Source organism: Marmota monax, unplaced genomic scaffold, assembly GCF_021218885.2.
Source record: "Marmota monax isolate L192 unplaced genomic scaffold, Marmota_monax_Labrador192_F-V1.1 WCK01_AAM20220418_F8-fsc00100, whole genome shotgun sequence".
Taxonomy (NCBI): domain Eukaryota; kingdom Metazoa; phylum Chordata; class Mammalia; order Rodentia; family Sciuridae; genus Marmota; species Marmota monax.
In genome coordinates this window covers 5,044,781-5,070,610 of record NW_026693872.1, presented here as the reverse complement: position 1 = coordinate 5,070,610, position 25,830 = coordinate 5,044,781, and the positions used below count along the sequence as shown (strand labels likewise).

Sequence of the window (25,830 nt, the reverse complement as noted above, 5' to 3'; positions counted from 1 at the left end):
CATTCACATGAATTTTGACTTCATTCTATTCGGGATCATAAAGATGAAGATGAAGTATACTCAAATTTTGATAAAACAATGTACAAAATTGTACTTATGAAAAAAGAAAAGAAGTTGATTATTTCTCCTTCACCCTTCTGTTAACCTGACAGGAACAGATTCTCTCTGCCTAAGCTAAAGAGCAACTCAGTATGCAGTTCACAGAATTCCCTTCCTCAGACACACAGGACCGTCTGTCTTCTCTCTAGCTGTGATAAGCAGTAGCCTCTGTGCACCTTGAGGCTCTACAAAGGATAAAACAACTGCACAGTCACAGGCTTCAGGGAGATCACCCACAGTAAGTGGTCAAGAGGAGGCTCAATGTGGACATGTGCTCAGGCCTCCAGTGTGAAACAAGGTCACTCTGTATTTTGAAAGTTGTTTATATAAATGTTCACAGAGAGTAAAAAGAAATTACAAAGAGCAAAAGGTAAAATGAAGGAGAAGGCCCAGGAAACCACTAAGGTTTTTTGTTGTTGTTTTGTTTTTTTAAAGAGAGAGAATTTTTTTTTTTTTTTTTTTTTTTTTTTTTAGTTTTCAGTGGACACAACATCTTTATTTTTATTATCATGTAGTGCTGAGGATCGAACCCAGCGCCCTGTGCATGCCAGGCAAGCGTGCTACGGCTTGAGCCACATCCCCAGCCCCAAGGTTTTTTAAAAGCTACAAATCCAAACGAACAAATACACGAAGTTCTTTGGGCAGAATTTGAATTATTCAAACGGCCAATAGCTCAGCACAGCCATAGCCAAATAGACAAAGAGAAAGCACTGACTTGAGGTTCCCAGGTGGATGTGCCCTGGGCCCATCCCTGCTGGAAAGGGGGGCACAGAGCCACAGGGTGTTGGTCTTTGCTCTCACTTGCAGCTTCACGCCAGAAATGCACACATGGGGACTAGGAATTTTCACTCAGTTCTGGGACAAGCCAGCTGCTGGCCACATGCAAGTGCAAACCGATGGCCTCTCACAGGACCCTCCCCTTTCCAGGTGAGCCAAAGCAAGCAGGTCTGGCCCAGGAATCCTGCATTCCTCCACTAAATCTATTGCACTGCTATAGACTAAGGGGCTTCATATAACAAGAAAATTAAGATGTGTAAAGCTAATTAGCTAAAACAGCCAACTCTCCGGAATATGTTGTAAAGTTTGTAGAGAAATCTGCAGCGACTTCCCAAATCATATCTGTAGATATGTAACCTTCTATAGTCCTGTCTTACCTGTAACTGTTTCCAAAAGTATTGACTAGAATATTGACCACTGGGAATCCCCTTCCCTCTCTCCTTTCCTATAGGATGTGGAAATTAAATAAGTCTTCCTAATCTTTTCCTTTTGTGTCTTTTAATTTGTTTATTTATTTATTTATTTATTAACTGAACATTTGAGCAGTGAGAAGGGGAACAGGCTGAATTAATACAATTTTTTTTCAAATGAAAAATGGGAATTTAAAACATTTACATCCATTATTTAAATTGTGATATCATTCACATACCTCAAAAGTCACATGGCTTTTTAACCACACTTTTCATAACTGACTTACTGATGTGTTTAAGACCTTAAGCAGTATTTACAAGCCATGTAGAAAAAGTAAATCCCAGAAAATGTTGTCTCCATTTTTACCCTCCCTTCCTCAATGGTTCTCAAAGAGTGGTCCCCAGAAGGTAGCATTATCATCACATAGGCACTTGATAGAGATGTAAACTTTTGGTCCTTACCCTATATGTAGTGAATCAGAAAATAATGAGTGGATCCCTGCAATCTATGTTTTAAGCCAATCAAGAGATTCTGATTCACAGTAAAATTAGAGAACCATTGCTCCATGTGAAGACAATTGCATTAGCTTTATTGAAAAACAGATTAACACACATGCATGTATTCATTTATAATAAATTTATATGTATTTAATATTAATTAGTGCATTAGTATTTTGTGGATCCTCCCTATCAAGTTTATACCAATTTTGTTTTGTCAAATATAACCACATTCCTATAGCTACCTTTAAAAGCAAACAAAGGAAAATTAAACAACAACAACAAAAAAGAGGAAAGCATTGAGAGAGAGAGAGTGAACAAAGACAAATAAAAGGGAAAAAAATCAACACAGCTAAACATTTTGTGAACTAACAAGCAGCAAGTGTAGATAAGATTCCCTGAGTCAGTCCTTTGTTGATCAGCCCCATTTCTCTACCTTCTGTCCCTAGCATTTATGTATGACAAAGCAGCACCAAGATATCACAGAATTTCAAACATTGGTACTCATTAAAAAATAAAAGTAATCAGTAAGCATACTAGAGTTTCCCAAGGGATTTTAATTACTAAACCCCAAAAGAGATGCAGGACAGCCACTTAAGTTGTAGTTAAGAACCAAACACTCACCATCCTGCCCACCCAAAAGAATGGGGTCTTATTTAGAATAAAATTTATCCTATGCTTGTACGATTTTATCAAAATGGATTCTACTGTCATGTATAACTAAGAAGAACCAATAAAATAAAATTTAAAAAAAAAAGAACCAACACTGAGAGCTCGCTTGTAGCCTTTGCATTCTTGCAATATAGTTTGAAACTAATTAATTTTGAGGAGCACTTTCCTTTTATGAATAATGAAAATAAGACCCCAAAGAAGAGATCTATTGTGGTCCACATGACTCAGGCTGAGATGTGAATCCAGGTCTTCTATCATCCAGTACTGAGTCTTCTCTATGAGACTGCACCCCTTCCACATTGGTGGGACCTCCATTTTTTCTTTCAGTAAATTTAATGACTCAGATACTAGGAAAAGATACACACATACACACACACACACACACACAAATATAGATAGATGCATAGATTTTTTTTTAATCAAGAATCTCAGTTACCTACCACTCCAGTAAAACTTCTGTTTAAAAAACTATTGTATCTTCTGATAAGAGTTTTCCTTATGCAAATAAGTATATGAACCAGTGATATTTGTGAAATTTCCTTTCTGAGTTTTTTTCTTAATATTATGTGTAGCAGGGCTCTGAGGTGCATGCCTGTGATCCTAGAGGCTTGGGAGCCTGAGGCAGAAGGATCACAAGTTAAAAGCCAGCTTCAACAACTTAAGAGGCCCCAAGCAACTTAGTGAAACCCTGTCTCAAAATAAAAAGGGCTGGGAATCTGGCTCAGTGGTCGAGCACCCTTGGGTTCAATCCCTGGTACCAAAAAAGGGGGGGGGGGGGGAAATATATATATATATATATATGTATACACACACACATACACACACATATATATAATATGTATCTGTATTTGCAAGTTTTTCATTTTTCTTCAAAAATCGAAGTTCCAATGGTTAAATGGAGTTGCTTCTTTGATTTCCATCATTAATTAGGTAACTAATCCTATAAAATTAAGATAAAAGTTGTTTCCAATATTTTATATTGACAAAGATTCAGTGATCAATACTATGCTCAAATCTTTGTACTTCTGTTATAATTTCTCTATAGTAAATTACCAAGAATAGAAACACTAAGTCAAAGACATGAGTAATTTCTTTTATTTTATTTTTTATTTTTTTTAACTTTTATTTATTTTATGTGGGGCTGAGGGTCGAACCCAGTGCCTCATGCATACGAGGCAAGTGTTCCACCACTGAGCCACAACCCCAGACCCTCTTTTTATTTTTTGGTATTGGGGATTGAACTCAGAGGCGCTTAACCACTGAGCCACATCCCAAGTCCTTTTCTATTTTTTATTTAGAGAGAGTCTCACTAAGTTGCTTTAGGGACTTGCTATGTTGCAGAGGCTGGTTTTGAACTTGCTATCCTCCTGCCTGGGTCTCCCAAGCCTCTGGAATTACAGGCTAGCAATGGCATGCCTGGCAAATATATGAATACTTTAAAACCTCAATACCTGAGTGCCTAATTGCCCTCTTAATCGGATGTATTACAATCAGTACAATGAGCACGTATTTAAACTTAATCTTGCCCCATTATTTTTCTATCTTTTCTTATTTGCTTTGCAAAATTTAGTGACTTTTAATGATTCTTTCATTAATCAAATTTAGAAAGCATTTCACAGTTAAGTATGCACTTACTTTACAACCTGGTAATCCTACTCTTATTAATTTACCCATGAGACATGATAATATGCACTTACAAAGACCTATCAAGTTCTGGAGTGGAAACAAATTAAATGTTCATCAGCTGATGAATAGATAAAAAAATTGGAGTTTACCCACATTATGGAAATTTTTCAGTAATCCAGTGTAACTTAACTCAAGATACAAAAACATATGAACTCAAAAGCAATGTACTACATGAAAAAATCCAGACACAAAGACACCTTCTGTATGCAGGATTCTATCTACATGAAATTCTAAAAAACATAATACTACAGTGACAGGAGGCAGGTCACTGGTGGCCTGTGGCCAAGTGAAAGACAAGGGGACCTACCAGAAAGTGTCTTGAGAATGCTTTCTTGGGTGACAGAGCTGTACTTTGGTGTGGCACTGGGATCATGACTATGCACTGTCACCAACACTCACCACTCTATACTTGGCTTGGATGAATTTATTGTGTGAAAATTACACCTCAGTGAAGCTGAGGGGGCATTCTGAGCTGTGTGTGGTCTAAAAATACTACTTGATTCTAGAGTCACAAAAGAAGCCAAATTAGATCTGCAAAATAAATAAATGAATATGTGAAGCTGAAAAAAACAGAAACAGAACCAAAAATAATTTTGTAATGCTTGAGAAAATTATCATACTGCAGGCTAGAAAAAAATCAAAACAAGCAAAGACTAAATGTTTAAGAAATTGTGGGACAAAATATCTTTACTTCGTGCCTATTTCCTTTCAGTTCTTGTGTGTATTCATACATATTCTATGTAAGTATAATTATAAGATATATATGAATTTAGATAGATAGATAGATAAAGATAGTTTTTATTTTGCTTTGTTTTTTGTGTGGCTAAACCTTGAACCCAGGGGTAGGCCTTGCTCTACCACTGAGCAATTATGCAGCCATGTACATTAATATCTTAAAACATTTCTGGATCACAAGCACTTGACTTTATGTGTATATTGTCCTCATGGTTATAATTTAAAATAGTTACATGTAATTGTTCAAAGCCAGAACTATTGGTGAAATTACCAAGTTTTAAAGCACATGAACCTCAATGTTAGGATGCCACCAAGTGGACAAATGATGTAAGGTTCAATTCAAGTGGATAAAACAGAAATGTTACATGTCATTTGAATTTTTAATTTAACACTTAAAATTAACTTTAAAACAGAGTAAGAAAGGAAAATTATACCATTTTATAAGTACACTAGGCCATGATTTTCATTTATTTCTTGAAGAAATTTAATTCTCAAATCAGAATTTAGAGAAATTCAGGAAAACAGCTGAGGTGTTTATAAACTAAAACCCTGGGAGTAAATGTTGACCTGGGTATACCTTGAGCCCCAGTGCAAAGAATAATATAAGGACCCCCAATTGTACACAGCCTTTGCTCTGAGTCAACCAAATGACTTCTAACAAAACAAGCAGCCCCCTCAGGAAGCTCTGTGGGGCAGACCCAGTGAAGACAGCCTGGAGGCAGAGGATAGCAGGCAGTCCACCTCCATTTGGGTGGGAACTTGCCAACTCTGTAGGAGCTACCAGTATTCTCTCCCCACAGTCCCTGGCCTCCCCCATTGCAAGCCTTAACCATTGCATTGGAACAGTAACTGGTTGGAGCCACACTCACAAGAAAACAAGACTTCAAGAGAGTGTTGGCCTGGGTCAGCAAAACAATAACTGTTTCCCAGGGAAGCTCTGGAATTACCCTGAGCCTTTGCTGCCACCAAGCGGGAGACCAGCACACACTCCATCCTGCTTGTGGCCCAACACTCCTCCCAATTATTTATTTTGGGATTTTTTTCCCCCACCCTGCTCCTTGCTCATTTAGAGCTCACAACCTCCACAGACTGAAAAGGGCCAGTTAAAAAAATCAAGCAAATGAGCAAGCAAAGGAGATTGCCATGAAAGTAGCTCTTAGAGTTCCCTTCCACACTCCTGAGTGTGTAAAGCAAGAAGGCCTTAGGGATGGAACTTGCCCTGCTGAAACAGGAGTTTCAGAGGCCAGGGCTTTATTGTGGAGAGTTAGGGAGCATGTATTCTACTGGCTGAAGTGTGCGTGCTCCTCTGTTTGTTTCAGCTTTAATTCTATTTCTTCACTGAAAACCCACTTCTGGTTTTAAAAATTCCAATGGCACAAAAGGAAGAACTGTAAAAAGTCTCCTTTAAACTGCTTCTGCTGGCTGACCAGAACCTCTCCCAGAGGCAACTACTCCATTTCTTGTGAGATTCTAGCATATATATTTTGTTCATAGGCCAAAAGTGACATCTGTCCATTCTCCCCATATATACCATCACCCCTGATTATTGGCAAACTACCACAACTGATGTTATATAATTAATAATACAATATTTTGTGGAATTCATGCCATGTTAGTACATTAATTTTTAAGTTTTATCATCCTCTATCACATGGGTGACCCCTAAGGTATTTAAGGAGTGTCTTATTAAAATGGACATTAGCTTGTTTCCAATCTTGTGCAGTTATCATCTTTATCTTCTTACCTAAAATTCTCAGGGCAAATTTGATTGCTGCTTCTACTGGATCTGAATCCACAACTTCATCCAGAATGCCCAGCTTAAGTGCTTCATCCGCCAAAATGTGTCTCCCTAAAACAAAACAAAATAAAGCAAATCAAAGAGTGATGTGAGATTAAAGTGAGAGCCCTGCTGTCTTCCCCAGATATAAACATCTGCTATTAAGAGAAAAGAACAAGGACCCTTGATGGCTGGAGTTGAAACATCATGCAGATGTAGCCAGAGACCTTGGATTCAGGGTGCAGCTCCACAGTTCCTGTTTTTGTGACCAGGAGGATGTGCACCAAGAACACAATTTCTTCACTGATCAATAGGAATAATTATGCTTATCTCAGTAATTCTGAGTATTATGTGAAAATCATATATTCTTTTCTCTTAATAGTCTCTAAATAACTATAGAAGCACTTTACAACCTACAAATCTCTATAGAAATATAGAAGATGGTGACTGTTGGATAAATTGATAGAAGTGGCAGCAGAACTACTATCTATCTTGTACCTACCACACACCAGGACTGGAGTTGATTTACAAAATAGTCACCAAACATACATGTAGTTGAGTAGATAGGGGGAAAAAAGTTCTGTATCAATTAAATTGATGTTAAATAGGTCTAATGAAAGTTACACAGGACAAATGGTATAGTATTCCAATAGTTATTGGCTACCAAGACTCTCCACCCTTCCTTGGTTTGTAGAATATATTTTATGTGGTTGGGAGCCCTGGCTCCTACTATGTAAGCTGAAAAGGAAGCAGAGCTGAGAGGTAATTGCTCTTCTAGTCCCAAGAAGCAATAGTGAAACAAGTGCTCTGTTGAGGGTCTGAGTCAGTCTGGTGTCCATGACACTAAGCAATAGCGACAATTTAAATCTCACCTCACAGGTGACAACACTGGGTGTCAGGAGTGGCGGTGCTAGCAACCTGCTGTGTTCAGGGTCATCTTGGCAGCCTCAGTATGGAAAAGGTCAAGGGCGTTACAGAAGTTTATCTGGGTTTGCATCACTAAAGATCTGTCCTGGCAGTTCTTTACCAGTTGTAAGAGGTCATCAGATGTGCATATTCTGAAGTAGGGGTTGTGGCCTTAAGCACAGGGCCAGTAAGGAGACAATGACAAAGCATTTGCGTACTTGCAACTTTGGAAAAGGGTTCATCAAATCAGTCTTGGTGGCAATAATTCCTGGGTCTTCCCTGTCCTTCATGTATTGGTAGATGCCGCCTCTACAACAAAAACCTCCATTCCTGGGTCCCCTGAGTTCTTCAGAGAGCTACAAATGGGTTTTCTTGACCACAGAGACAATTCAGTGATTTTCCAAGGGTCCTGCTAGAAAAGCAGTCTTAGGGCACTTTTCTGGAAGTGCCTTGAAAGCAGGCTTCCAGATCCTCTCCTGCAGTGCAGAGGGGGTGTGGAGTAGGTGAGTGATGTCAGGGGTCAAGTGTCCCATGTACACAGTCATTTTAGGTGAAGGTTAAGTAAATCAGCCTAACCAGGTTAGGGGCACTGAGGTGACATAAATGGAAGATGGAAACCTGGGTGCTAAAAGGATCTCTAGGACAGCAAAGCAGGGGAATGTGAGCCACCCACAAACAGAATGAAAAGCTCTTCATCTGTACTGATTTCTTCTGGCTTTAATTTCATGAAAAAGAGAGTACCACTGCCGTTCTTCCAGTGACAATCACATTCCAAGCATGCTTATTCTGTTTCAAAGAACAAATGTAACAGTGGTCCACTTTATGCTTTGAATATAGCCCTTGCTGCTCTGCCACTGCAGTTTACTTTTATTTTATTAATTTTTTTTAGTTGTTGATAGACATTTATTTTATTTATTTATATGTGGTACTGAGAATTGAACCCAGTGCCTCACACATGCTAGGCAAGTGCACTAGCACTGAGCCCCAGCCCCAGACCTACAGTTTATTTTTATAATGGACTGTTCTTTTTCTTCCTCTCTCCCTGCTCCTCCCTAATCTCTCCCTATCCCTACTCTCAGGAGGAACAGGATTACTATTCTTCCCCTATTTTAAGCAGATTTATCTTCTCTGGATAGGAAAAACCAATGCAGACTTTGGGGATGGTACCAGAAGATACAGAAATAACTGATATCTCCCAAATTAACAAGTGAAATTACAGCTTCAACAGAGAACATGTGGAATGTAGCCTTTGAGTCACCTCTTTAAAAGCCCCCTATTCCTGCAGATGGGCAGAATCACAGCCTTTCAGGCAGGAGTCCCCTGTGTTTCTCCTTTGCTAGCAAAGCAATAAACATTTTTTCCTTTTTCTCAAAACTGTGTCCTCGTTATTGGATTGGCATTAGGGACAAGGACCAAGCTTTCAGCAACACTAAGGACTTAAGATGTGCAAATCAAATCCTTGGGCTGTGCTTTAAACTTGTTTTTCCTAGGGCAGCCCTCAGTGTAGATTGAAAGGACACCCACAGAGTCCATGCAAAGTCCAGAGATCACACCACACGCTGGAATCTCCTGCAAGAGATTTATTGTCAGTAGCATGAGGCAAACCGACAAGGCTGTCCCTTTGAGGAGAGCAGCAGTGTGTTAGCCCTCACAGACCAGCTTTATAGCTCACAGAGGAATTTCATAAGCTGCTTGGGAGTTGTGTTGTAAACCGAGGTGGGGCTGATCATTTAGCAGGCACATATTCTATGGGAAGTTAAGCAGCATTGCCTTAGAATCGAAACTTCGGAGCCTCTAGATAAAATGGCTCCCGGCCTAAAATGGCAAATCTGATGCCAATATAGTTAACAACCCTTGTCCAACAGGCTCCAAGAAGAGCTCTGTGTAGGTCAATGTCAGGAGATCCCAAGGCAACTGAGTTAGAAAACATTCTCTTCAAGCCAGAGAATCTCAAATTTTTCCTGTTTTCTTCATCACTTCTTTTCCAAACTTTACTTTTTTTTTTCTTCATGGAAACGTCCCAGATGTCATTCATAAGTTTCCCTGAAATTATACAGTCTACTCAAAAAGACAGGTGTATGATTCTAATGGTAGCTTTCTTTTAATTCACTGTGACCTTTTCTATGCAAATCAAAAAATCTGTCACCTTCTTGCTGTTTTTACTTGTTCTTCATCATGTTAAATATGGTGGCATTTCTTGAAGCGGTGCTTTAAGAATAGAACAATTCTAGTTTGCTTCATTTCTTCTTATCAAAGAAGCCAGTTTTTTTCCTGATTTTCCCTAAGATACTATCATCTTTCAGACCAATTACTGAAAACAGGGTCACAAAATTCTTCAATGTTCCCCTATATGCTTAATTCAGTAAACTTTAGGATTTACAGACTCATTTCACACCATTGCAACTCTTGATATATTTCATGCTGCTTTGTTTCCTTTCTGTTTTGTCTTTTGCACAATAAACTCTGTCATGGGCTGTGAATTTCTCTAGTATGTTGGATTTGAGCATCCTCTAAAGAATTCTAAATCAGACACTTAAAAATGACTCACATTATTTAAAATGTACTTATCATTGTAAATTAAAACAATTTTCACTAGATTTTTAAAATAAACTTAATACTTCAGTTTTTGTAAGTTTCCTCGAATAGTCTATAGGACTTATAACACCACCTCATCTAAAACAACAAAGCTATTTTAATGCATACAGAATCACATTATTGTTGATATTGTCTCATATGCAGTTTCATATCACAGTCTCTGTCAAAACATACAGATATCTTTTAGCAATTCTCAAACACTGCAGACTTAGAACCCCTGTGCATTCTTATATATTATAAAGAATTCCAAAAGAATATATTATATAGAATTCCAATTAGAATATATTATAAAGAATTATAAAGAATTCCAAAATCCTATTGTTTATATAGGTTATATCTATCAATATTTACTGTATTAGGAATTAAAATTGAGAATTTTAAAAAATGTTTCTATATTAAATAATTTTAAAATAATAGTGATAAATTCATTATAGTTTAACATATCCTTAGGCAAAATAAATAATTTTTTTAAATTGCTCTTTTTTCTCATACATTCTTCAGGGTCAGTCTAACTAACTAACTAAGATTTTCATCTTAATTTTACTCAGAAAACAGACATATATGAATAACAGTAAATAGCTAAGTTCTGTCATATCTAGGAGGGTTCTAAGCACACTGTATGTATTAACCTACCTAGTGTTCACCACCATATCACCCCTACTATTAAATGCATGTTTGAGAAATCTAAAGAAAAGAAAGATAAATTACCTAACATAGGATCTCATAATTAATTATACTTGTTTAGAGTAAATTCAGGTTTGTCTTACAAACCTGAATATTTGGTAAATCTAGAAGGGGATGGACAGTTACTGCTAAAGGATACTAAGTTTCTTTTTTGTGCTGATTTAGTGTTATATTATTCATAATCCCTATGTAAAAAGAAAAATTTCCATTTGTAGCTAATATCTTAATACTCGAGAAATGAAAATTTGTTATTTGTAAAGGAAAAGTTGAAACTTGGCCTTGAAAATTTTGATTTTCAATCTTTTCTTTAAAAAAAACTTATCGTGAATTTTTTTATACTTTTATTTTATTTACTGATTTTTATGTGATGCCTCACACATGCTGGGCAAGTGCTCTACCACTGAGCCACAACCCCAGCCCTTTGAATCTTATTATTATTAAGATTTCTAAACCAGATCTGAATATAATGTTCCCTATGTGAACAGCAATAATTCAACAAACTATAATACAACTCTAAATTTGATTAGTGCTTTACATACACTTTCCTTCCATGATTTGCACATGGGATCAATATAGTAACATTTGAGAAGCTGTCAAGAGAAATATTGTTTCCATTTTATAGATGAGAAAATTTGGAGACAAAGTTAAACTGGCCCCTTTAAGGTTAGTGGCCAGGCCAGGATTTTCCTAAATGCTGGTCCAGTTCCTCAGGTTGGTCTAGACAGTCACAGGCAAGGTTTACACTGACCTGATGTAATTAAGTCAAGTGCAGCAGGAATTCCAATGAGTCTGGGGAGAAGCTGGGTTCCTCTCGCACCAGGAAGAATTCCTAGTGTGACTTCTGGGAAGCCAACATGAGCCTGTCAGATTGAAGGTATAAAGGCCAACAATGAGGTAATACATTTATATCTAAGATGAACAATCCCTGGATTTCCTATACCCTCAAAAACATTGTTTCATTGGATTCAGCAAGAATTTCCACCGGGCAAACTAGTATATAGGCTCTCCTTTAATTAACAGCATAACCAGAGCTGTTCTAAGTCTTCATGCTTAAACATACTTCTAGCTCTGGCACATTTTTTTGAATCAATTATGACCTGTCTCAGACAACAAAATTTTAATATCCTTCAGGAAAAGCTTTCTGGGAACTTGCAAGAGCCAGGAAGCATAGGTAAAGGAAAAGGAAACTCACAGAATGGGAGAGAGTATTGGCAGATTATAGATCTGATATAGGACTTGTATCCAGAATACACAAAGAACTTTCATAACTCCAAATAAAAAGACAATCAATTAAAACTGGACAAAGGATCTCTCTAAAGAAGGGATAAAATGCCCCAATCAACACATGAAAAGATGCTCAATATCACTAACTATCAGGGAAATGCAAACCTAAAGCACAAAACGAGATACAACTTGACACCCATTAGAATGAATACAAGAAAAAAGGCAGACAATGTGGAGAAGACAGAACACTCATACATGGATGACAAAAAGGTAAAATGTGCAGAAATTTTGGAAAACAATTTGGCAATTTCTCAAAAGTTAAACGTGGATTTATCATGTGACCCAGCAAGGTCACGTAGTATAAATCCAAGGGCAATGAACACATAAGCCCACAAAAATCTCTTATGCGTGTTTTCAAAGCATCATTGTTCATAAAAAAAAAAAAAAAATAGAAGCAACTGAAACATCCTTTAACTGATAAATGGATAAATAAAATGTGGTATAGCCATACAACAGAATATTATTCAATACTAGAGAGGAACAATGAACTGATTCATGCCACCATATGGATGAACCATAAAAGCATTATGCTAAATGAAAGAAACCAGTCATGAAAGACCACATATTGTATGAACTCATTTATATCAACTACCCAGAATAGGCAGAAAGGCAAAATTAACACCTTCCCAGGTAAATAAAAACTGAATTCATTGCTAGCAGTCCAGTCCTACAACAAATCCTTTCAGCTGGTATGAAAGGATACTTGAGAGTAACTAGAATTTACATGAAAAAACAAAGGACTCTGGTAAAGCACAGCTATGTAGATAAACATAAAAGACAGTGCTAACATTTCCTTGTTAGCAATCCATTTTTTTAAATATTTTTTTAGTTGTCAATGGTTTTTTAAAAAATTTTATTTACATATATGTGGTGCTGAGGATTGAACCCAGGGCCTCATGTACGCCAGGCAAGCACACTACCACTGAGCCAGAATTCCACCCCCTGCAATCCATTTTTATCATCACATTTAAAAGACCACTACAAAAACAATAAGCATAAACATACTGATGAGCATCCAATGTATAAACTTATAATTTGGGACAGTAACTGCATAAAGGGGTGGGTAACAGCTATAGTGGAGAAAATGTTTACATACTATTGAAAATAAATTAATATAAATCTGAGCTAGACTTTTATAAATTGGGATATTAATTACAATCACTAAGGCCATCACCACTAAGAAAATAACTCAAAAGAATACATTAAAAGATATCAGAGGACAATTAACCGGGCACACTAGAAAAATACCTGTTAATCACAAGTGAAAGTATCAACCAAGGAACTAAGGAACAAAGACATAAAATGCAGAAAACAAAGAGAAAAATGTCAGAAGTTAATTTTTCCATATCAGTAAATATAGTAAATGTAAGCATATATTAAACTCTTTAATTTAGGGCTGGGGATGTGGCTCAAGCAGTAGCGCGCTCGCCTGGCATGCGTGCGGCTCGGGTTTGATCCTCAGCACCACATACAACCAAAGATGTTGTGTCCGCCGAAAACTAAAAAATAAATATATTAAAAAAATTCTCTCTCTCTCTCAAAAAAATAAATAAATAAAATAAACTCTTTAATTTAAAGGTAGAGATGGAACAAGGGATATGGCTCAGTGGTAGAGCACCTTCCTAGGAACGCTTAGGACCTGGGTTCATCCCCTGTAATGTGTGTGCATGCACACACATACATACATACATACACATGCACACACAAACCCAACCCCTCAAATAAAAACAGAAAACAAGGCAAGATAAAGAATGTTTAATAACGAAATAAATATGATATCAATATATTTGTAAGAGAGTATAAACCACATATAATAAAATCCCGATGTTATTTTTTTAGTAACAAGGGAGGGTGGACTATAAAAAACATTACATAGGGAAAAAGCCTGTAGGAAGTACAAAAGAATGGAGGTTCCCTTTAGTTAGTGAATCCTGGAGAGGTTAAGGGAAGCAAAGAGACAGAAGGCTCAGAGCAGCAGCTATTTACCAACCAGAATGCAAGTATTTCAGCCCCCAAACAATAGCTGAACCCCTACAGGACAGCTCAGCACCAGTGCTGGAGATACCCAGGACTTGTTAACCAGAGAGCTAACCATTCAAAGTGCCCACTTCTGATGCTCATGGCTACAGTTAGAACTTGCTCGGAAGAAAAGCTCCACACCAACCTCCACATGGAGGCTTAGCTGTTACCTTTGCGTGAGCAATCCTATAGTGAGAGCCCAAGGCCAGCTCCAGTCCCCCTCCTAAGGCCACACTTTGGATAGCAGCTACCACTGGCTTCTGGTATCTCTGTATTTCATCTACTAAACTTCCCAAATCAACGCCAGAGAATCCAGGAGTGCTGAAGCTGCGGATATCCACACCTACAGGACATAAAGACAAGGAGAAAAGATGGCTGAGAAGGATACATGTTTCTGTTATTAATATGTAGGGACCTGATCACCTTGAGATCTCTTTGGGCCCAGGAGACACTTTGTCCTCAGGCTGGAGACACATGAAACAAGTAGTTTGAGAGATGTAGAACAAAATGAGATCTTTAAATATCTACCATGAACCCTGTAACATTCTAAGATCTGTCTTTCCATATACTACCTAGCAATTCTAGCTCTAGGCAAATTTAAAATATCAGAGAAGGAACACAGGGGTCTCCACCCAAGACCATCATTCTGAGACTGAGTTGGCCTCTGGTTTTTTGCATTATCTGTTTATCAACCTTATTCACAGAAATTTAGTCTCTTATCTTTGCTAATATCATGAGCCATAATACAAAATGTCAGGGTAAAATGTATACATATTTGTGAGCTGTGTTAATCAACTGGCTTAGAATTATACCTTGATAAATTTTTTTTATGATTGGTGAAAATAACAATATTTCTTGCTTTTCCTGATTATAAAAATAACACATGCATTTTGGGAAGTTGAAAAATGTACAAAATTATAAAGAACATATGGATCACCCTAAATATCACCACACAGAAATAATAATTTAAGACTTGGCAAATTCTTAGTCTTTTCCCTATGCATACATGTAATTGGTTTTATGACATTAAGTAAGTTATTGAATCTTTTGTCTCATGACCTATCTTAAATGACTGATGTGAGAATTAAGTAAAGTTTGATAAATATATTTAATATTGAAAGAATACTGTAAAATCTTAAAAAATATCATAAACTCTTTTTATATAATTTTTTAATTTATATATGACAGCAGAAAGCATTACAATTCATATACATATATAGAGCATAATTTTTCCTGGTTGTATACATAGTATATTCACACCAATTTGTGTCTTCATACCTGTACTTTGGATAGTAATGATCATCACATTCCACCATCATTTCTAATCCCATGCCCCCTCCCTTCCCCTCCAACCCCTCTGTCCTATCTAGAGTTTGTCTATTCCTCCCATGCTCCCACTCCCTACCCCACTATGAATCAGCCTCCTTATATCAGATAAACATCCATTTACCTGCAAATGCCATGATTTTATTCTCTTTTATTGGTGAGTAATATTCCATTGTGTATAAATGCCACATTTTTTAATCCATTCATCTACTGAAGGGCATCTAGGTTGGTTCCATAATTTAGCTACTGTGAATTGTGCTGCTATAAACATTGATGTGGCTGTGTCCCTGTACTATGCTGTTTTTAAGTCCTTTGGGTATAGACCAAGGAGAGGGATAGCTGGGTCAAATGGTGGTTCCATTCCCAATTTTCCAAGAAATCTCCATATTGCTTTCTATCTTGGCTGCACCAATTTGCAATCCCACCAGCAGTGTATGAGTGTACATTTTTCCCTACATCCTTGCCAGCACTTATTGTTGTTTGTCTTCATAATAGCTGCCATTCTGATTGGAGTGAGATGAAATCTTAAGAGTAGTTTTGATTTGCATTTCTCTAATTGCTAGAGATGTTGAACTTTTTTATATATTTGTTAATTGATTGCATATCATCTTCTGAGAAGTGTCTGTTCAGGTCTTTGGCCCATTTATTGATTGGGTTATTTTGTGTGTGTGTGTTTAGTTTTTTTAGTTCTTTATATACCTCAGAGATTAATGCTCTATCTGATGTGTGAGAGGTAAAAATTGGCTCCCAAGATGTAGGCTCTCTAATTACTTCACAGATTGTTTCTTTTGCTGAGAAGAAACTTTTTTTGTTTGAATCCACCCCATTCATTGATTCTTGATTTAATTCTTGCACTATAAGAGTCTTATTAAGGAAGTTGGGGCCTAATCCCTCATGATGGAGATTAGGGTCTACTTTTTCTTTTATTAGACGCAGGGTTCCCTGGTTTTATTCCTAGGTTCTTGATCCATTTTGAATTGAGTTTTGTGCATGGTGAGAGAGAGGGGTTTAGTTTCATTTTGTTGCATACGGATTTCTTTTTTCTTTTTGGTGCTGGAGTGTAAACCCAAGGCCTGGAGAACATGAAACACAAGCTCTATCACTGGCTATACCTAAGCCTAAGACAAACTTTGATGATCCAGGCCTTCCTTGCTCAGTATTTTTTTTTTTTTTTTTTAGTATTGGAGATGGAACCCAAGGATACAATACCATTGAGTTAAACCCCTACCCCTTTTTATCTTTTACCTTGAGGCAGCGTCTCACTAATTTGCTAAGACTGGTATCGAACTTGCCATCCTCCTGCCTTAGCCTCTCAAGTACTTAGGACCTGCTTAATTTTTGTACATGTATTTAAGAAAAACGCATATTTTCCAATGTTTGAGTACACTATACTAGACCTGTCCATTATGTTAACTTTGAGAATTTCTAATGTTCTTCTAGAAGAATAATTTTTTCTGCTCACAAATTCTAATTACTTTCTGTATTTTCCACCTCTTTCTCTTTTTTTAATATTTATTTTTTAGTTGTAGTTGGACACAATACCTTTATTTTATTGATTTATATGTGCTGCTGAGGATCGAACCCAGGGCCCGGCACATGTTAAGCAAATGCTCTATCACTGAGCCACAACCCCAGCCCCTTCCACCTCTTTCTTACAATAAAATATAAAGTTCTCATAATTCTGATCTCACTTTTTGTGCCCCAAAGTCATCATGTTAGCTGCCCATCAGGTATAAGTGTCCAGGGCTGGAGGCATAGCTCAGTGGTAGAGTGCTTTACCCAGCACGTGTGAGGCACTGGGTTCAACCCTCAGCACCACCAAAATAAATAAATAAATAAATAAATAAAAAGAAGATAAAAATAGTTTAGGTATACAGTGAGTAAGCCATTTCATAGCTGGTCAATTCTCACCTCACCCTTCTCATCTGTAAATGGGGAATGTAGGATTTACTCAGCTTAAAATATAACATGTAAACACTACTACTATCTTCATTATAATTAATAAATAACTTACATAGCCCTAGTAGGAAAAATTCACCAAACCTTAATATCCATGTGCCTTTTGTCAAAGAATTCCATACATACATTGGGGAAAAAAGGAAGAGGTACTATATCATTAAATAAATCACCACTTCAGATATTATTGCCACATCTGAGCATCTTCAGACAATGACCCAATAAAGCAGTGCCACAGGCACTGAGGTGGGTGCCCACCAGAAGGAAAAAGAACTTCATTTCAAGACTATGTATGAACAGTAACCCTTGCTGATCACCTTCTGTGTGTAGATGCTGCATGAAGAGAGTTCAGAGAAGGCATCTCACTGAACCTCTCAAACACCCCTAACATAGACATTACTGTCCCTACTTCATAGATAGAGAAGTTGATGTTCAGGAGATTATGGAGATATGGTGGAGATGTGCAAAGCCAGTATATGCATCAGCATGTGTATAGCAGCAGGTATCACGGCCATCAAGCCTGAACTAAATGTTCACCAAAGTCTCAACTCAATAAAAAAGAGACAAAGCCAGAGTCTTCTCTGGGTCTCACTTGGGACCTGTCCCTTTCTCCACAGTGTTTCTCAGTCCCACTCTAGTCTCCTGTATCTACAACCCACATTACTTTATTACTCGTATTATTACCTAGAGGGACAGCTAATGCAGTGTGGATCTCAGTCTGTGACTAGATTCTATAGATAATGGGAGAGTGTCAGACAAATGTTACCTGCACTGAATATTCCATTTTCTCCAGATATCACAATGGCTTTTACTGTATGGTCGGATATGGCTTTCTTTAGTCCCTCTTTTATTCCATTGAGTACAGCCAAACTAAAAGAAAAAAATTTACATGATGCATATTATTCATAATTAAAGTTCTGCCATCTCAGAGTTTTTCCTTTCTTAATCCTAAAAAATTAATCACATGCACATTGTATAAAAGCCATAGAAACTTACCATTAAGGCTTTCACTAATTTTTTCATCATACAGTATGTCTACTGTGAATTAAGCAGTGAGAGAATTAAATGAGTCCCCTTGAAGAGTAATATTATTTTCTTCCACTCTGCTCTAATGTTAACCACTTAGAATCAGCACTAACCAATTTTAATATATTCTTACACTTAATATAGAAAAATGCAAGGGATTACCTGATAAACCTATACAACTATCATGTAAAGTGCAGTAAGGTAAGTGCTACACTAAAAGTACAAAGAAAGTGATGGGGGTGCTGCAATTGTGGCTCAGTGGTAGAGCACTTGCCTAGCATAAGTGAGGCACTGGGTTCAATTCTCAGCACTGTATATAAATAAATAAAATAAAGTCCATTGACAACAAACAAATATTAAAAAAAAAAAGTGGTGGGGAAGTTCAAAGGCAAGCACGTTACTTTTAATTTGCCATGCTGACAGAAACAGAAGGAAAATAGCAGAGAAATGGCCCAGGAGATGTGGCAGAAGCTGCTAGTTACCTCAGCTACCCATTCCTCCAGATTATGAAAATGCCTACATTTTAAGAGATTACATGATATCCCCCAAAAAGACTACATTTTCCACCCTGCTTTAAGTAAGTTCTGCTCAAGGCTTTAAGTTCTGGTCAATTAGATGGAATCATATTTATGCGATTTTGGGGAAGAGTTCCTAAAGGACTGGGTATGCTTTCCTCTTTTTTTCTTCCCTCCCTTTTCTTGACAGGAAGGCAGATGTGATAGCTAGATGAGAAGCAGCCTTATTGGACCAACAGGTAGAAGTCAAGTATTGAGGATAACAGAGCAAAAGAGAGAATTGGGGGGATGAATGTTCGTGGAGTATCAATACCATTCCAGGATACTGCTGTGAGAGAAAATTTTCGCTTGTTTAATTCATTATTACTATCAGTTTTCTACCACTAAAATTTGATCTAATCGTAGATAATTTAAGGTATAAAGGCAATGTGAGGGCATGTATAGCAAAATTTGCCAAATTTCGGTATATGAGGAAGTCATCCAGAGAAGACAGATAAAGCCAAGACTGGATGAGTCCACTAAATGAAAAGCAATGTAAACTGAGGGCAAATTCTCTGGATATGTCTTCATTTAAGACACAGGGGGTCCTAGCACAGTGATCCAGCACCAATGAAACATAAGTCATAAAAATCAAGGAGAGGAAAATTTCCATAAATCACATGATTAATAGGGCCAAGAGATCTAGCAAGGGAGAACTACAAAACATAGTAAAAAACTGCCTAAAAAAATGATAGAAGCAGACCATAATCAGTTTTGCCTTAAAATTCTCAGTATTTTGGGTAATCTCTGTATACAGAGAGAAAACAATCTTAAAACAAACAACAAACCTCTGTAAACCCCTTATTGTTAAAACCAGCAACTATGAGTTAAAACTTCAGAGCATAAAAGAGATACTTGCTCTCTTATAAGATAATTATCTTCTACTTCCTTAATTTTCACCTCTTAACCTAGATGAAGTCAAATAATACCACTTGCTTTCCACCAGTTAATTAAAAGTCAAATCTGACTATGAAAACAGATACTACACCATTATGTAATATTGAAAAATCCATAAGGCATATGCATGCAATTCTCTTGGTATGTATGGAAAACTGGTACCAAGAATTACCCACCACCAACCTAGATGCCCTTCAATAGACGAATGGATAAAAAAAATGTGGCATTTATACACAATGGAGTATTACTCTGCATTAAAAAATGACAAAATCATAGAATTTACAGGGAAATGGATGGCATTAGAGCAGATTATGCTAAGTGAAGCTAGCCAATCCCTAAAAAACAAATGCCAAATGTCTTCTTTGATATAAGGAAAGTAACTAAGAACAGAGTAGGGACGAAGAACAGGAGAAGAAGATTAACATTTAACAGGGATGAGAGGTGGGAGGGAAAGGGAGAGAGAAGGTAAATTGCACGGTAATGGAAGGAGACCCTCAGGGTTATACAGTGGAGGGGGTAGAGAGAGAGGAGGGGAGGGGAGGGGAGAGGTGGGGAGGGGGGAGGGTGGAGGATGGGAAAGGCAGCGGAGCACAACAGACACTAGTATGACAATTTGTAAATCAATGGATGTGTAACTGATGTGAATCTGCAATCTGTGTATGGGGTGAAGGTGGGAGTTCATAACCCACTAGAATCAAAGTGTGGAATATGATATGTCAAGAAATTTGTAATGTTTTGAACAACCCACAATAAAAAATTAAAAAAAAAAAAAGAATTACCCACCCCAACTAGAATACCAAATTTCTCATATGCTTAGTCCCTTATATAAAATAATGGTAGGATTTGTACATAACCTACTCATCTCTAGACTACTTAGTATACCCAACAAAATGTAAATGCTTTGTAAATACATATTACACCACATTGTTCAGGAAATAATGACAAGAAGAAAAAGACTACATATTTATTAGAGACTCAACCATCATGTACCAAAAGACATTTTCTATCCACAGTTGAATGGCAGGGGATATAGAGAGCTGACTGTATTTTCTTCTGGGTTAAAGGATGACCACAAAATGAGCCAAAATTATCTTCATCATGGTCACTGAGGAAAGAAGACTAGCTTTTCTCATTCCAATCAAGCCTTCCTGTTTTATTTATGTTCTTGTTAATTTTGAAAAACTCAAAAAACAGGGGGAGGGGCTAGGACTATGGTTCAGTGGTAGTACACTTGACTGGCATATATGAAGCACTGGGTTCTATTCTCAGCACCATATATAAATAAATTAAATAAAGGTCTATCAACAACTAAAAAATATATTTAAAAAGGGGGGTGGGGGTGGTGATAAAAAAGGAAAATGGCTGTAACAGTTTTACTAGATTCTGCTGACTGACAGGGACCACAGCTTCCCCGTAAGGTAAAGGTCACATGGGCTAAGAAAGTATTTTCCCCATCTTAACACAGCCAGGTGTGGAGCATGGAGTGTGGGGGAAGATGACATTCCTGAGTGCTGACCACGAGGCTTCAAGTTCTTTGTCAGAGCAGGTCTTGGCCTTTTCTCACACCTCTCCCTCCCTCTCTCTCTCTCTTTTTGTTTGTTTGTTTGTTTGTTTTTCCAAAGTTCATCAAATCAATTAGTGGCTTGTTACCAGCTTTTTTTTTTTCCTTTTCTTTTCTTTTTCCTTTCTTTTTTTTTAATATTTATTTTTTAGGTGTAGATGGACACAACACAATGCCTTTATTTTTATGTGGTGCTGAGGATCGAACCTGGGTCCTGCCCATGCTAGGTGAACGCTCTACCACTGAGCCACAATCCCAGCCCCCCTTTCTTTTTTTTAAGAAAGAAAATAGAATTTCCCCAATTATATACTATGAAAGGATAGGACTAGTTTCAGGAAACTTTCTTTTCTGTTTTGCATGTGCAGGCAGGTATGCATATCTTGAGTCCTGTACAACGTGAGATTTCTTACAGCCATTGTTCTGGGTAAATTTTGGGTCATCTCTGTTCTCTGTAATGAATAGGCCTAGGATTTAGGCACATCCTACACTCAATGAATGGGGCTGACACCAAAATAAGGAAACATGGCTGGCTAAATTAGAAATTATAGATTTAAATTGAGCAAAAACAAATTATTATTCAAATAAGAATCTCTCAGTGAGCCTAGAAGAAAAAACTTTCAAAAAGAAAAAAAAAAGGACCTGTTAAACTTGGTGAACACCAGCATGTGTACCCCAACTAAAATAAAAGGTCAGAGAAAGATAAATGAATAAGGACAGGAAAGGATCTGTTCCCAAGTGGAGTAATTCTTGATAAAGCAGAAGTGGATCCTGGGCATCAGGTCTGCTGATAAGGGCTTGTAACAAGCCTTCTCACTAACAGGAAGTTTAAAACCTTCATATCATTTAATCCTCACGACTATGTATTTTTTTATTTTTTGTGATTGAATCCAGGGGTGCTCTACCAGTGAGCTGCAACCTCACTAATTTTTTAATTTTGTTTTGAGACAAGGTCTCACTAAGTTGTTGAGGTTAGCCTCAAACTTGCAAGCCTCCTACCTTAGCCTCCCAAGTAACTGAAACTACAGGCATGAATACTATGCCTGGCTCCACACAACAACTTTGTGAGGTAAGTATATACATTACTCCTGGGTGGGTAGAGGGGCTATCAGGTTAAATGCCAGAAATATATCAAGCAGTTTTCACAAAACATTGCTAGTTATGAGTATTAGGCTATGAAACCTTTTTTTCCCCCTAAGTTCTTGATGGGAATAGCTGTCCATTATGAGCAGAAACTCCAGTAGCAGCAGAATCCTAATATTTAATAATCCAATCAGTGCACAGTCCAAAGGGCTATGGAATCATATTACTTACATGTTTGTCAAAACCAACATAATGGATATTTTACATTTTTATGGGAATGACAATTACAGATTTGTGATTTAATTTCTTCTCTTTTTGTATAATTAACCTACCTTCACATAAGAAGGGTAATATTAAAACTAAGACTGAAAGTCCAATACAACGACAATAGGATAAAAGCTCAGTTAAAATTATCAGGTCTCTTTTCATCTCTATTTGCTCCCGCAACACATAATGAGAATTTCATCAAAGACCTTTCTATCTATTCATTATATTCTTTGTAAATTATAATTTTCACTAATCTGACTCTCAGAGGATGGGTGGCTTTATTCAGAGATCTAGAAGAACCACACCAAATGAACTTCATCAATTTTCAAACTGGGAGTTTTGGTCTTACTTTTAAAGTAACGCTCTACATGCACTGCAGAAATAAATTAAATTAAATTAAAGAAGTTAAAATGTAATTTTTCAGAAAATGCTACATAGTGGTTACTCGGAATAGATCCTCTAAGGAAGCTCTCTGGCCCTGAGGTTTAGAACAGATCAAGAGAAATAATTTAGTGTTTTCTACCCAGACAAATCTCCTTTACTCACTGTGTTGGCATTCACTGGGTCTTACTTTATTTTATGTGTCTTTCTATTTTCTGTTGGGCCAGGGATGAACCGGGGCCTCACGCATAGTTAGGCAAGTCTCTACCACAGAGCAAGTCCCCCATCCCTTTTACTTTATCTAGCCCCTTTACTGTAGGACACCTGGAGCTTTGGATCATGGTCCTGCACTAACCCAAGAACTTTGCAACTGAAAGTTTGAGAAGTAGATGTTGCAAGCAAGCAGAAAGGTTTAGCACGCCCCTCTCCACCGCTCAGTTCCATCACTCGCAGTTTCCTCCACCCGGCTTACCTGGTCAAGCATAACCCAGCCAACTTCGGTTAAAAGACCCTGTTGGTTCCATTCCCAGCTTTCCCAGGAATCTCCATACTGCTTTCCAGATTGGCCGCACCAGTTTGCAGTCCCACCAGCAATGTACAAGAGTACCCTTTTCCCCACATCCTCTCCAGCACTTGTTGTTGTTTGACTTCATAATGGCTGCCAATCTTACTGGAGTGAGATGGTATCTTAGGGTGGTTTTGATTTGCATTTCTCTGACTGCTAGAGATGGTGAGCATTTTTTCATGTACTTGTTGATTGATTGTATGTCCTCCTCTGAGAAGTGTCTGTTCAGGTCTTTGGCCCATTTGTTGATTGGGTTATTTGTTTTCTTATTGTTTAATTTTTTGAGTTCTTTGTATACTCTGGATATTAGGGCTCTATCTGAAGTGTGAGGAGTAAAAATTTGTTCCCATGATGTAGGCTCCCTATTTACCTCTTTTATTGTTTCTCTTGCTGAGAGAAAACTTTTCAGTTTAAGTAAGTCCCATTTGTTGATTTATTTGACCCAGCTATTGCCCTTCTTGGACTTTTCCCTGAAGACCTTAAAAGAGCGTACTACAGGGATACTGCTACATCGATGTTCATAGCAGCACAATTCACAATTGCTAGACTGTGGAACCAACCCAGATGCCCTTCAATAGATGAATGGATAAAAAAAAATGTGGCATTTATACACCATGGAGTATTACGCAGCACTAAAAAATGACAAAATCATAGAATTTGCAGGGAAATGGATGGCACTAGAGCAGATTATGCTTAGTGAAGCTAGCCAATCCCTAAAAAACAAATACCAAATGTCTTCTTTGATATAATGAGAGCAACTAAGAACAGAGCAGGGAGGAAGAGCAGGAAGAAAAGATTAACATTAAACAGATACATGAGGTGGGATGGAAAGGGAGAGAAAAGGGAAATTGCATGGTAATGGAGGGAGACCCTCATTGTTATACAAAATTACATATAAGAGGTTGTGAGGGGAATGGGAAAATAAACAAGGAGAGATATGAATTACAGTGGATGGGGTAGAGAGAGAAGATGGGAGGGGAGGGAGGGGGGATGGTAGAGGATAGGAAAGGTAGCAGAATACAACAGTTACTAATAGGGCATTATGTAAAAATGTGGATGTGTAACCGATGTGATTCTGCAAGCTGTATTTGGGGTAAAATTGGGAGTTCATAACCAACTTGAATCTAATGTATGAAATATGATATTTCAAGAGCTTTATAATGTTTTGAACAACCAATAAAAAAAAAAATTAAAAAAATAAATAAATAAAAGACCCTGTTGTGAGCCATGGCCCCTACTGTTAGTGTCTTCAGTTTCAACCAGCAGGGAGAGTCAAAGGTTGCAGACCCACAGACCAGCGACGCCCGTTACCTGATCGCGTTGACCGGCGGGTTTCGGAGGCGGATCAGCGCCAGGGAGTGGGGCAGTCGCAAGTACTCAGCCATTTCCCTGCGTTGCCTACGTTGCTAGTGCCTCCCGCCCCAAGGCACGGCCAGTTGTGCAGGCGTGCCCGGGCTCCGCCTCCCGCCGCCCCACGGCCTCCTCCAGTCAGCAGTCCAGCTCGCACCGGCAACTCCTTCCCGGGACACCCTACCATCACCACGCCCCAGCTCTGGCAACGCTCCTGGCCTTGTTTTCTTCGCTGGCTCCTGTCCTGTGGAAGGCGGAATTACCATTCGCTTCGCAAATCCCTAGCGCAGAAGCGAGGGCTCCTCCGTCCAAGTTCTAGCGCTTGGATTTGGCCAAGCAATCCTCATCCCAGTATCCATCCTCACAATCCTGATGTGTTGGGATAGGTACCAGGTAGCTGGCGCCCTGACAGTTATGTGAAACAGTGCACACTGGAATTGAGGTAACACACACATTGTGCATGTAACCCACATGAAGAATGGTACTAATATCTGCTAAGTATTTACAAAAATCATCTTCCCTGTCTTACCGAGCAACCTAGCAACGCATTATGTATGAGCTCTTTGTTTGCCTTCTGTTTTTCTTCTGCTGCTCTTCCCAAGGGCTGGGATTTCTAATACTTCACCCATTCATCCAGGAATCGAGTACCTATCATGTGCAGGACCTAGGCTGGAGACTAAACAAAGCCCAATCCCTTCCCTCCAAAACTTCCAGGTGGGGAACTG

General features: G+C 38.0%; 1 protein-coding gene across 1 annotated transcript in view; it reads right to left on the bottom strand.

The window, feature by feature from the left end:
- LOC124105457 (peroxisomal bifunctional enzyme) overlaps positions 1-25,212 on the bottom strand; it is a 33,213-nt gene extending 8,001 nt beyond the window's left edge. The window contains exons 1-5 of the mRNA XM_046462619.2: positions 25,067-25,212; positions 18,191-18,294; positions 14,313-14,485; positions 11,588-11,699; positions 6,622-6,726 (exon numbers count right to left, since the gene is read on the bottom strand). Of these exons, the coding sequence (XP_046318575.1) occupies positions 6,622-6,726; positions 11,588-11,699; positions 14,313-14,485; positions 18,191-18,294; positions 25,067-25,140 (568 nt within the window). The 5' untranslated portion in view covers positions 25,141-25,212. The remainder of the gene's footprint in view (positions 1-6,621; positions 6,727-11,587; positions 11,700-14,312; positions 14,486-18,190; positions 18,295-25,066) is intronic.
- Between the last annotated feature and the right edge of the window lie 618 nt (positions 25,213-25,830).